Source organism: Oncorhynchus keta, chromosome 1, assembly GCF_023373465.1.
Source record: "Oncorhynchus keta strain PuntledgeMale-10-30-2019 chromosome 1, Oket_V2, whole genome shotgun sequence".
NCBI classification, from domain to species: Eukaryota; Metazoa; Chordata; class Actinopteri; order Salmoniformes; family Salmonidae; genus Oncorhynchus; species Oncorhynchus keta.
In genome coordinates, this window is record NC_068421.1 from 33,307,267 (window position 1) to 33,320,470 (window position 13,204).

At 46.8% G+C, this 13,204-nt stretch overlaps 1 protein-coding gene across 2 annotated transcripts in view; it reads left to right on the forward strand.

Moving 5' to 3' along the window:
• LOC118396139 (neurobeachin-like) overlaps positions 1-13,204 on the forward strand; it is a 415,134-nt gene that overhangs the window by 388,054 nt on the left and 13,876 nt on the right. The window contains exons 51-55 of one of the 2 annotated variants that reach the window (XM_052522064.1): positions 7,867-7,956; positions 9,511-9,703; positions 11,091-11,162; positions 11,240-11,395; positions 11,490-11,660. In XM_052522064.1, the coding sequence (XP_052378024.1) occupies positions 7,867-7,956; positions 9,511-9,703; positions 11,091-11,162; positions 11,240-11,395; positions 11,490-11,660 (682 nt within the window). The remainder of the gene's footprint in view (positions 1-7,866; positions 7,957-9,510; positions 9,704-11,090; positions 11,163-11,239; positions 11,396-11,489; positions 11,661-13,204) is intronic. The other variant, XM_052522066.1, reaches the window with a different exon arrangement.

A 13,204-nucleotide genomic window follows, 5' to 3' on the forward strand; every position in this document is an offset into this window, starting at 1 on the left:
TTGGTGGAAATAAGGTGGCAGCGGTGGGATCCATGTGTGGAGCTGCTCCCAGTCAAAGGATCCCAACATGGATCAATTTCAGCTGACCCACCAGCCAGTCAGCCAGCGAGCCTGTCAGTCAGCCAGCCATCCTATCAGTCAGCCAGAGAGCCTATCAGTTAGTCAGTCAGCCAGCCTATCAGTTAGTCAGTCAGTCAGCCTATCAGTTAGTCAGTCAGTCAGCCTATCAGTTAGTCAGTCAGTCAGCCTATCAGTTAGTCAGTCAGTCAGCCTATCAGTTAGTCAGTCAGTCAGCCATTCTGAGTGGATGTGCTGATTGGTTCCAGAACTTTCTGAGGTGTGCTGATTGGCTCCAGAACATTTTAGGATGTGTTGATTGGCTTCAGGCAGGTACTGGTTCGTACCTGTCTGACAGGTGCAATCGCAGGTCTGACATTAACCACTGCAATTATGGCATTAAAATGTCAAGGAATTAGAAAGTCAGAATGAGAGATAATCATTCCTCTGACTAGGTGTCAGATTAGACTGGCTGATGGCGGCTGCTGTTACATGCGTCCTGGCCACCCGGGCCGTGGTTGGCTAAGACAAGCGTCCGGGCCGTGGTTGGCTGAGGGCACAGTGACAGGTCTACTGGGCGCGCTGCTGGAACAGCAGTCCTACTGCAGCCTTGATGTCGATCCTGACAGCCTTCTCATATGGAAAACATGACAGCAGCCCCCTGATACAGACCCTGCTGTATCACTCAGACACAAACAGACAAATTATTCATCAGTGAGGCTGTTCTCCTGCAGACAGCCAATCACACAGCCTTCAGTTAGAAGGCCCGTTACTGCCTATTGAAGGGACAAACAACATGGGGGGATGTGTGCTAGCCCAATGAAGGTGTTCTCCAAATGACAGAAGCTTTGAGCTGCTTTCATTATGCTTACCGCAGTCACCTAGCCGTAGTAGCAGCGCTGCCATGCTGGTGTTTAAATAGTTGACCTCAACTAGAAGAAGATCCCTTGATAAGCTATAGATAACTTAATAGACACAGATTCCTGGTGATGGTAGCTGTGGTTGTGACAACATTGTTAGAGACAAGCCGGTGTAGTTTCTACATACGGTAGTTCACATGTCAACTCAGAGACGGTCATTCCCAGAGACCCTTCAGGCTAACTTCTGTCTGTGGTGAAAGGGTTACCTACAGCCAGTCCACACGGGCTCATCTCAAAGTCACTTACATTGTTCCAATGACAATGGGGAATGTTAACCTCACAACAAGGTTTTAATAGTGTAAGAAAGGATGGAATTCAAAACATATCTTTTGGCTTTGTGTGGGTGCGGGTGGTGCCTTGGTTAAAGTTTGTGCGTCAATGTTTCTTATGGATCCTTTAGAATGTAATTATATGATAATTAAGAACTACAGTCATCACACTTCCAGAGGAAAACTCTGATCTCAACTACGCAGAAAAAAACAATCTATTAGTATGACCCATCCGTGTTGATTTGGTGTGTGGAGCATTCATTCTATGTGGGTGAAATATGATGCATACCTGATGAACAGGAGTTCATTAGTTTCTACTTCCCAGGTACAATGAGTCAGTACTGTACCACACATTATACCTGTCTGTCTGTTGTCCACCCCCCTGCCCGCCCGCCCGTCTGTCCGCCCCCCTAGGCCAGGTGATAGCTGCTGATACACCTGTGTGTTCATCCAGGCAGGTTGCTTGATGCTGCGAGCTACATCAGCAGATAGTTACGCAATAAGTGCAACTTATCAGCCAAAAGACAAGCAGGGCCTTAAAGCAGGCAGTCCGTAAATGAATGAACTGCCTGTTAAGTCTTCTAGATGGCTGTTGAGATACAGGTGACGTTCTGACACACCGACCGCAGAGAGGATTAGCGCTATTGGCATGTTGTTGTGATGGTCGGGAGAAAACATGCACTTCAGATAACCTTCAATCACTCTGCTCTCTGTCTCTCTGCTCTCTGTCTCTCTGCTCTCTGCTCTCTCTCTCTCTCTCTCTCTCTCTCTCTCTCTCTCTCTCTCTCTCTCTCTCTCTCTATCTCTATCTCTATCTCTATCTCTATCTCTGCTCTGTCTCTCTCTCTCTCTCTGCTCCCTGTCTCTCTCTCTGCTCCCTGTCTCTCTCTGCTCTCTCTGTCCCTGTCTCTGTCTCTCTCTGCTCTCTGTCTCTCTGCTCTCTGTCTCTCTCTCTCTCTCTCTCTCTCTCTCTCTCTCTCTCTCTCTCTCTCTCTGTCTCTGCTCTGTCTCTCTGCTCTCTGTCTCTCTCTCTGCTCCCTGTCTCACTCTCTGCTCTCTCTGTCTCTCTGCTCTCTGTCTCTTCTCTCTCTCTCTCTCTCTCTCTCTCTCTCTCTCTCTCTCTCTCTCTCTCTCTCTCTCTCTCTCTCTCTCTCTCTCTCTCTCTGTCTCTGCTCTGTCTCTCTGCTCTCTGTCTCTCTCTCTTTCTGCTCTCTTTGTCTCTCTCTCTGCTCCCTGTCTCTCTCTCTGCTCCCTGTCTCTCTCTGCTCTCTGTCTCTCTCTGCTCTGCTCTCTCTCTGCTCTCTCTTTCTCTCTCTGCTCTCTCTTTCTCTCTCTGCTTTCTCTCCCCCTCTCTCTCTCTGCTCTCTCTCTCTACTCTCTCTCTCTGCTCGCACTCTTTCTTTGCCTATAGAAACATAGCAGTTGTACACAGTCAACGTTCTACAGGAGAACCAAAATAATTCTTCTGTACATTTTTTCTGATGTCTTCCACATGGCCCTCTGGTTCTTTCTGATCTCTGGATCAGATTTCGCTATGTGAACAGACATGGTGACCCTGACCCCAGCCCTCACCTAAAATAGCTATAATGGGACTAGGTTATTACTTGACTGACTGCATAGTAAAGAACCACTGACTGATAATGGTTGCCAAATGTGCTCGCCGCTCGACGACTCATGGGAAACATCCACTGGTGTCCCACAATGTTCAACTGACCAGGGGGCTTAACCTCTCTGGTGCTATGCATGATGGGAAGTGACCTGGGGATTGTGGGTAGATGGTCCTGGCTAAGGATCACCTTCTATCCAGAACATATTGCGTCTGAGATCCCCAAGTATTGGAAAGCTGCCGCAGTCATCCCCCTCTTCAAAGGGGGAGACACCCTGGACCCAAACTGTTACAGACCTATATCCATCCTGCCCTGCCTATCTAAGGTCTTCGAAAGCCAAGTCAACAAACAGGTCACTGACCATCTCGAATCCCACCATACCTTCTCCGCTGTGCAATCTGGTTTCCGAGCCGGTCACGGGTGCACCTCAGCCACGCTCAAGGTACTAAACGATATCATAACCGCCATCGATAAAAGACAGTACTGTGCAGCCGTCTTCATCGACCTTGCCAAGGCTTTCGACTCTGTCAATCACCATATTCTTATCGGCAGACTCAGTAGCCTCGGTTTTTCTGATGACTGCTTTGCCTGGTAAACCAACTACTTTGCAGACAGAGTTCAGTGTGTCAAATCGGAGGGCATGCTGTCCGGTCCTCTGGCAGTCTCTATGGGGGTACCACAGGGTTCAATTCTCGGGCCGACTCTTTTCTCTGTATATATCAATGATGTTGCTCTTGCTGCGGGCAATTCCCTGATCCACCTCTACGCAGACGACACCATTCTATATACTCCGGCCCGTCCTTGGACACTGTGCTATCTAACCTCCAAACGAGCTTCAATGCCATACAACACTCCTTCCGTGGCCTCCAACTGCTCTTAAACGCTAGTAAAACTAAATGCATGCTTTTCAACCGTTCGCTGCCTGCACCCGAACGCCTGACTAGCATCACCACCCTGGATGGTTCCGACCTTGAATATGTGGACATCTATAAGTACCTAGGTGTCTGGCTAGACTGTAAACTCTCCTTCCAGACTCATATCAAACATCTCCAATCGAAAATCAAATCTATTCCGCAACAAAGCCTCCTTCACTCACGCCGCCAAAGTTGCCCTAGTAAAACTGACTATCCGAACGATCCTCGACTTCGGCGATGTCATCTACAAAATTGCTTCCAACACCCTACTCCGCAAACTGGATGCAGTTTATCACAGTGCCATCCGTTTTGTCACTAAAGCACCTTATACCACCCACCACTGCGACCTGTATGCTCTAGTCGGTTGGCCCTCGCTACATATTCGTCGCCAGACCCACTGGCTCCAGGTCATCTACAAGTCCATGCTGGGTAAAGCTCCGCCTTATCTCAGTTCACTGGTCACGATGGCAACACCCACCCGTAGCACACGCTCCAGCAGGTGTATCTCACTGATCATCCCTAAAGCCAACACCTCATTTGGCCGCCTTTCGTTCCAGTTCTCTGCTGCCTGTGACTGGAACGAATTGCAAAAATCGCTGAAGTTGGAGACTTTTATCTCCGTCACCAACTTTAAACATCTGCTATCTGAGCAGCTAACCGATCGCTGCCACTGTACATAGTCTATCGTAAATAGCCCACCCATTTTTACCTACCTCATCCCCATACTGTTTTTATTTATTTACTTATCTGCTCTTTTGCACACCAATATCTATACCTGTACATGACCATCTGATCATTTATCACTCCAGTGTTAATCTGCAAAATTGTAATTATTCGCCTACCTCCTCATGCCTTTTGCACACAATGTATATAGACTCTCTTTTTTTCTTCTACTGTGTTATTGACTTGTTAATTGTTTATTCCATGTGTAACTCTGTGTTGTCTGTTCACACTGCTATGCTTTATCTTGGCCAGGTCGCAGTTGCAAATGAGAACTTGTTCTCAACTAGCCTACCTGGTTAAATAAAGGTGTTCTCAACTAGCCTACCTGGTTAAATAAAGGTGTTCTCAACTAGCCTACCTGGTTAAATAAAGGTGTTCTCAACTAGCCTACCTGGTTAAATAAAGGTGTTCTCAACAAGCCTACCTGGTTAAATAAAGGTGTTCTCAACTAGCCTACCTGGTTAAATAAAGGTGTTCTCAACTAGCCTACCTGGTTAAATAAAGGTGTTCTCAACAAGCCTACCTGGTTAAATAAAGGTGTTCTCAACTAGCCTACCTGGTTAAATAAAGGTGTTCTCAACTAGCCTACCTGGTTAAATAAAGGTGTTCTCAACAAGCCTACCTGTTTAAATAAAGGTGTTCTCAACTAGCCTACCTGGTTAAATAAAGGTGTTCTCAACTAGCCCACCTGGTTAAATAAAGGTGTTCTCAACAAGCCCACCTGGTTAAATAAAGGTGTTCTCAACTAGCCTACCTGGTTAAATAAAGGTGTTCTCAACTAGCCTACCTGGTTAAATAAAGGTGTTCTCAACTAGCCTACCTGGTTAAATAAAGGTGTTCTCAACTAGCCTACCTGGTTAAATAAAGGTGTTCTCAACTAGCCTACCTGGTTAAATAAAGGTGTTCTCAACTAGCCTACCTGGTTAAATAAAGGTGTTCTCAACTAGCCTACCTGGTTAAATAAAGGTGTTCTCAACTAGCCTACCTGGTTAAATAAAGGTGTTCTCAACAAGCCTACCTGGTTAAATAAAGGTGTTCTCAACTAGCCTACCTGGTTAAATAAAGGTGTTCTCAACTAGCCTACCTGGTTAAATAAAGGTGTTCTCAACTAGCCTACCTGGTTAAATAAAGGTGTTCTCAACTAGCCTACCTGGTTAAATAAAGGTGTTCTCAACTAGCCTACCTGGTTAAATAAAGGTGTTCTCAACTTGCCTACCTGGTTAAATAAAGGTGTTCTCAACTTGCCTACCTGGTTAAATAAAGGTGTTCTCAACTAGCCTACCTGGTTAAATAAAGGTGTTCTCAACTAGCCTACCTGGTTAAATAAAGGTGTTCTCAACTAGCCTACCTGGTTAAATAAAGGTGTTCTCAACTAGCCTACCTGGTTAAATAAAGGTGTTCTCAACTTGCCTACCTGGTTAAATAAAGGTGTTCTCAACTTGCCTACCTGGTTAAATAAAGGTGTTCTCAACTAGCCTACCTGGTTAAATAAAGGTGTTCTCAACTAGCCTACCTGGTTAAATAAAGGTGTTCTCAACTAGCCTACCTGGTTAAATAAAGGTGTTCTCAACTTGCCTACCTGGTTAAATAAAGGTGTTCTCAACTTGCCTACCTGGTTAAATAAAGGTGTTCTCAACTAGCCTACCTGGTTAAATAAAGGTGTTCTCAACTAGCCTACCTGGTTAAATAAAGGTGTTCTCAACTAGCCTACCTGGTTAAATAAAGGTGTTCTCAACTTGCCTACCTGGTTAAATAAAGGTGTTCTCAACTAGCCTACCTGGTTAAATAAAGGTGTTCTCAACTTGCCTACCTGGTTAAATAAAGGTGTTCTCAACTAGCCTACCTGGTTAAATAAAGGTGTTCTCAACTAGCCTACCTGGTTAAATAAAGGTGTTCTCAACTAGCCTACCTGGTTAAATAAAGGTGTTCTCAACTAGCCTACCTGGTTAAATAAAGGTGTTCTCAACTTGCCTACCTGGTTAAATAAAGGTGTTCTCAACTTGCCTACCTGGTTAAATAAAGGTGTTCTCAACTAGCCTACCTGGTTAAATAAAGGTGTTCTCAACTAGCCTACCTGGTTAAATAAAGGTGTTCTCAACTAGCCTACCTGGTTAAATAAAGGTGTTCTCAACTAGCCTACCTGGTTAAATAAAGGTGTTCTCAACTTGCCTACCTGGTTAAATAAAGGTGTTCTCAACTTGCCTACCTGGTTAAATAAAGGTGTTCTCAACTAGCCTACCTGGTTAAATAAAGGTGTTCTCAACTAGCCTACCTGGTTAAATAAAGGTGTTCTCAACTAGCCTACCTGGTTAAATAAAGGTGTTCTCAACTAGCCTACCTGGTTAAATAAAGGTGTTCTCAACTAGCCTACCTGGTTAAATAAAGGTGTTCTCAACTAGCCTACCTGGTTAAATAAAGGTGTTCTCAACTAGCCTACCTGGTTAAATAAAGGTGTTCTCAACTAGCCTACCTGGTTAAATAAAGGTGTTCTCAACTAGCCTACCTGGTTAAATAAAGGTGTTCTCAACAAGCCTACCTGGTTAAATAAAGGTGAAATAAACAATCAAATAAAAAAGATACTGAGTGGTGTGTACTGTCTAGTACCTTGTGTGTGTGCATTTGCTCTCTGCCTTTGTTCCAGGCCCAATAACATGGACATGGGGCCTGCTGCAGTCCTTGCATCATGTCAGTCCAGGTTAGCGTCAGTGTGGAGGGTCCCGGGATGGGAATGGTTAACTGAAGCATGTTAATAGGGAAAGGGTTGTCTCTTCCATACTAACACTTGGATGACTCTGCAGACTGAGAGGGGAGGAAATGGGGAGAAAGGGGGGAGGACCTAGACGAATTGTCAGTGCAGGCTGAGAGGGGAGGACCTAGACTAATTGTCAGTGCAGGCTGAGAGGGGAGGACCTAGACGAATTGTCAATGCAGGCTGAGAGGGGAGGACCTAGACGAATTGTCAGTGCACCCCTCTCGTCCCTCTACACCCCTCCTTGGAGGCACGGCTGAGTTAGGATTTGCTTGCATTGTCAACTAACGCATTGACCCATCACTTTGATGATTATTGATAGTGACAGCAGTATCTCTCTTTTTCTCTCCTCTTCCTCTCTCTCTCATCTCTCTCCTCTCTCTGTCTCCCTCTCTCTGTTCATTCTCTCCTCCCTTTCTCCTCCCCCTTTTTCGGTCTCTCTGTTGACCCTCTCCCCCTCTCTATCGCTGTCTCTCCCCTGCTCTCCCCCTCTCTATCGCTCTCTCCCCCTCTCTATCGCTGTCTCTCTCCCCTCTCTATCGCTGTCCCTCCCCTTCTCTCCCCTCTATATCGCTGTCTCTCTCCTGCTCTCCCCCATCTCCCTCTCTATCCTCTCGCTCTCCTCAGGCGATGGAGCAGCAGATTCTGATTGTTGGACAGACTCCGTCTCAGTTGCTCATCGAGCCTCATCCTCCTCGCAGCTCGGCTATGCACCTGGTGAGACACACAGCATGCTGGGAAAATGGTTTCCAACGCGTCTCTGTCCATCTGAGTGCTTGCGTGTGTGTCCATGAAAGTGTGTCTCTGCATTCATGTGTGTGTGTTTGCATGTTGTGTTTTTGGTGTGTGTGGTAATCCCATCTCTCCATGGTGAGAGAGAGAAGATGTTGTCAGTAGGTTTCTCTATGCTCTCTTTTCTACCATGTTCTCCGCTCCTTGTACCCACTCCACATTTCAACTCTCATGTATGTCTGTATTCATGCAGGCTGCAAGAACCAGGACTAAAAAGTAGAAATGTGCAATGAAAGCATCAGGAGTCAACACAGACAATACATTTACATTTTACAAGCAGTTTCATCATTAAATATCAAAACCATAACAATACCAACGCCTTACTCATTACCAGAAAATAACTGCTACCAACAGATTTCCCATTGAATGAACAGTTGGTGTCTGTTGTGTAGAGCAGAGGAAAGTGTGTCCCCTACTGGCCCAGTTCTACCACAGCAGTTAGCTGATGTCTGAGGTCTTGTTGGATAAGTCCTTTTTGCTATCCCCATACAGTCAACTAAACTGAGAGCCACGTTTTCGTAGTGACAAATAATTGTGCAAAGTCCAAAAATGATCTAAATGATTTAGCACTAGGAAAATGTTGCCCTGACCGTGTTTGCTAATGAAGATACATGCACATGGATGGACAACCCTTGTCCCTGATGTTTCATGTACTAACCATCTGACATAACAGCTCCATCTGATGTTTCTAACCCCTGTCTGTCTTTCTGTGTGTCTGCCTGTATGCCTATGTGTACAGTATGGCTCTTCTCCCTTCTTCCTCATCTCCCCCTCTTCCTCCCTTCTCCTCCCTACCATTCACTTTCTCCTCCTTCCTGTCCTCCTCCTCTGTCATTCTCCTCTTCCTCCTCCTCCTCCCCCCTCTTCCTCCTCCCTTCCCTCCCATTCCCCCCTCCTCCCCTGTACCCTCCTCTTCCTCCTCCTCCCCTCCCCTCCTCTTCCCTCCTTTCCTCTTCCCTCTCCTCCTCCCTCCTGTCCTCCACCCTACCCTCTCCCCACCTCCCTTTCCTCCTCTCCTCTCCTCTCCTCTCCTCTCCTCTCCCCCTCTTCCTCCCTTCTCCTCCCTACCATTCACTTTCTCCTCCTTCCTGTCCTCCTCCTCCCTCCTGTCCTCCTCCTCTGTCATTCTCCTCTTCCTCCTCCTCCTCCCCCTCTTCCTCCTCCCTTCCCTCCCATTCCCCCTCCTCCCCTGTACCCTCCTCTTCCTCCTCCTCCCCTCCCCTCCTCTTCCCTCCTTTCCTCTTCTCTCTCCTCCTCCCTCCTGTCCTCCTCCCTACCCTCTCCCCACCTCCCTTTCCTCCTCTCCTCCTCTCCTCTCCTCTCCTCCCTCCTCCACCATGTACATGCAGCTCCTCCGTGTCTGAACCCTGTTTTACCTCCACACTAATTACCTCTCTCCATTCTGTCCCCTTCTCTCTCATCCTCCTCCATCCTGCCATCCTCCACACTCCTTGTCTTCTTCTCTCTTCTACTCAATAGTGTTTCCTTCCCCAGAGTCCTCTGATGTTTAAGGACCAGATGCAGCAGGATGTGATCATGGTGTTGAAGTTCCCCTCCAACTCCCCGGTGACACACGTAGCAGCCAACACCCTGCCACACCTCTCTGTCCCTGCCGCTGTCACCGTCACCTGCAGCCGACTGTTCGCTGTCAACCGCTGGCACAACACTGTCGGTGAGTGGACTACACACACACAGACGCCAGAACACACAGGCCAGAACACACATACACACAACACACTCACAGGCCAGAACACATATGCTCTTGTAAAACTAATTGCGTGTTCCACCACATGTGCTACCTACCACAGCAGTGGCCCTGTAAAACCCCTCCATACCAACCAGGGAAAGTATATGCACTACAGCTGTTCAGGTCTGTAGCACAGCCTGGGTCTGGAGCACAGCCTGGGTCTGGAGCACAGCCTGGGTCTGGAGCACAGCCTGGGTCTGGAGCACAGCCTGGGTCTGGAGCACAGCCTGGGTCTGAAGCACAGCCTGGGTCTGGAGCACAGCCTGGGCCTGGGTCTGTAGCACAGCCTGGGTCTGGGTCTGTAGCACAGCCTGGGTCTGGGTCTGTAGCACAGCCTGGGTCTGGGTCTGTAGCACAGCCTGGGTCTGGGTCTGTAGCACAGCCTGGGCCTGGGTCTGGAGCACAGCCTGGGCCTGGGTCTGGAGCACAGCCTGGGTCTGGAGCACAGCCTGGGTCTGGAGCACAGCCTGGGCCTGGGTCTGGAGCACAGCCTGGGTCTGGAGCACAGCCTGGGTCTGGAGCACAGCCTGGGTCTGGAGCACAGCCTGGTGAAGAGAGTCTGAGTATTTCCACATATTGGTCCTCAGGCATGTGTGAACAACATTACCCACCAACACTCCAAGGAACACACACACACACGCAGGCGCACAAACACATACACATATACGCACGCACAAACGCAAACACACACACACACACACACATACACACTTCTCAGAAACCAAACTCACCTCAGGGTCAAGGGTCACTGCAAAGCTTACTGGGAAATTAGGCTGTGACTGCACCACATTCTCCTCACACTTCCACATCTGTCACTGGAGCACACACTCATCACACACACACACACACCGAGTTGAGTACCTGAGTGGAGCCTTACATTCTGTCGTTAATGACCACAGCTGCAGCTCCAATGTTTTTCTGTTGGGGAGAAGAAAAGTGTTCAGGGTTCCAACAATAATGAGCAGAATAATAAGGGCTTCATATTCCCAGCATGCTGCTGTGTTTCTGCCCTCCAGTCTCTCTCCAGGGGATCATAGCTCTACTCAGCCTGACAGTCGGGAACTGAAATCAATAAGCTTCATGGAAACCTTCATGAACCAACCTCTAACCATGGAGCAGTTGCTCAGGGGTGTGTGTGTGTGTGTGTGTGTGTGTGTGTGTGTGTGTGTGTGTGTGTGTGTGTGTGTGTGTGTGTGTGTGTGTGTGTGTGTGTGTGTGTGTGTGTGTGTGTGTGTGTGTGTGTGTGTGTGTGTGTGTGTGTGTGTGTGTACATGCGTGCGTGATATATACGTGTGTGTGTGTGTGTTTCCAGGTTTGAGAGGAGCGCCAGGTTACTCCCTGGAACAGGCCCACCACCTGCCCATAGAGATGGACCCTCTGATTGGTGAGTGTAACCCTGAGGCCAGGCCAGACCATTGTATTGAATTCTAACTAAAGTTATCCTTCTGTGTGTGTGTGTAGCCAACAACACCGGGAATAACAAGCGTCAGATCACAGACCTGGTTGATCAGAGCATCCAGATCAACACACACTGCTTCGTGGTTACCGCCGACAACCGCTACATCCTGGTCTGTGGCTTCTGGGACAAGAGCTTCAGAGTCTACTCTACTGAGACAGGTAAGACTAACTACCATGGTACTACTATAGTACCACCATAATACTACTGTCTACACACATAGGTTTATATAATAATACTGTCTCTGTGCTGCAGGTAAGCTGACCCAGATAGTGTTTGGACACTGGGACGTGGTGACGTGTCTGGCCAGGTCAGAGAGCTACATCGGGGGAGACTGCTACATCGTGTCAGGGTCCAGAGATGCTACTCTGCTACTGTGGTACTGGAGCGGACGACACCACATCATAGGAGACAACCCCAACAACAGTAAGTCAGAACACAAACCCAAACGATGCTGGGCCAATTGTGCGCCGCCCTATGGGACTCCAAATCAAGGCCGATTGTGATACAGCCTGGAATCGAACCAGAGCCTTTAGTGACGCCTCTAACACTGCGATGCAGTGCCTTAGACCGTTGCGCCACTCGGGAGCCCCCTGTGTAAAGAGAAGAAGCTCTTCATATCAGCTTAAACAAATTACACCACCTCAAAGTGGAGCTGGGGTTTATAAAGGTAGATTATTACAATAAAAGTAACATTCTTTGATCAGCTGTGAAACTCCTGGTTTCCATTCTGGTATTGAATAATGGACAGAGATTAGGAGCGGGGCTGGTGCCAGAACCAATCAGTTGGACGGGCATTTGTTTTCTATATGCAGGCCCGTTTTCTTTTCTTCAAATGTTGTTAATGTGTGTTATAACAAAGACCATTGGTTGCTTGTGAGTTTCAAGTTTGTTGAAGCTTACAATGTAAATTAGTAATAACGTTTTAGTTTCTGAAAATCATTTTCATTTGGTAAATCATAAAAGTCTGAATGAAAATAATAAAAATGTAAAAAATGCAACTAATGCAAGAGCACCAGTCTCTGTCATATGGACACACCATACACTGTGATCCATTGGCGGCTAAAGAAATTAGAGCAGCAGTAGGCCAATAACTTCCATCATCAACTAAGTCAAATGGAAACGGCTGAAGCTGACAAATAAAAACAGTAGAAAATATCCTGATGAAAATGTTTTTTTTTCAATTGCATTAATCTTTCGACTCTGACTGTCCGCCTCCCTTTCTATCTGTCTCGACTTGAGCTAGTTAAATGCAACATTGTGTCAACTCAGTAGGTTACGTGCTCAGGCGTTCTCCCCCTCAACGTTATCAGGACAGAGAAACCACACACATGCTCATTGTTCACATGGAGGAGTCCAAAAAAAAACAATGAAAAAATTGTCAAAATTCCCATTGGTTATTTAATAAACCAAAACTTGTTTCTCACAAGTGTAGCAGGTTGTGAACTCTGCCAACAACGTTTCCACTCTGAGAATGAGAACGGTAAATACTGAAATACATGCGTTAACAGAAATATACAGTGCCTTGCGAAAGTACTCGGCCCCCTTGAACTTTGCGACCTTTTGCCACATTTCAGGCTTCAAACATGAAGATATAAAACTGTATTTTTTTGGGAAGAATCAACAACAAGTGGGACACAATCATGAAGTGGAACGACATTTATTGGATATTTCTAACTTTTTTAACAAATCAAAAACTGAAAAATTGGGCGTATATCTTTATGTTTGAAGCCTTAAATGTGGCAAAAGGTCGTAAACTTCAAGGGGGCCGAATACTTTCGCAAGGCACTGTATGTAACCAAATGACAGGGATTAATAGAAGATTTACTAGGCCTACTGGTTACATATGCATTAAGAAATTGATTAAAAAAACTATCAAAAAAATTCACACAATGAACAATGTGCAAGAATTGACAGGAGACAGCTGAGCACATTCTGGAGAGTTGAGTGCATGCATTCTGGAGAGAGAC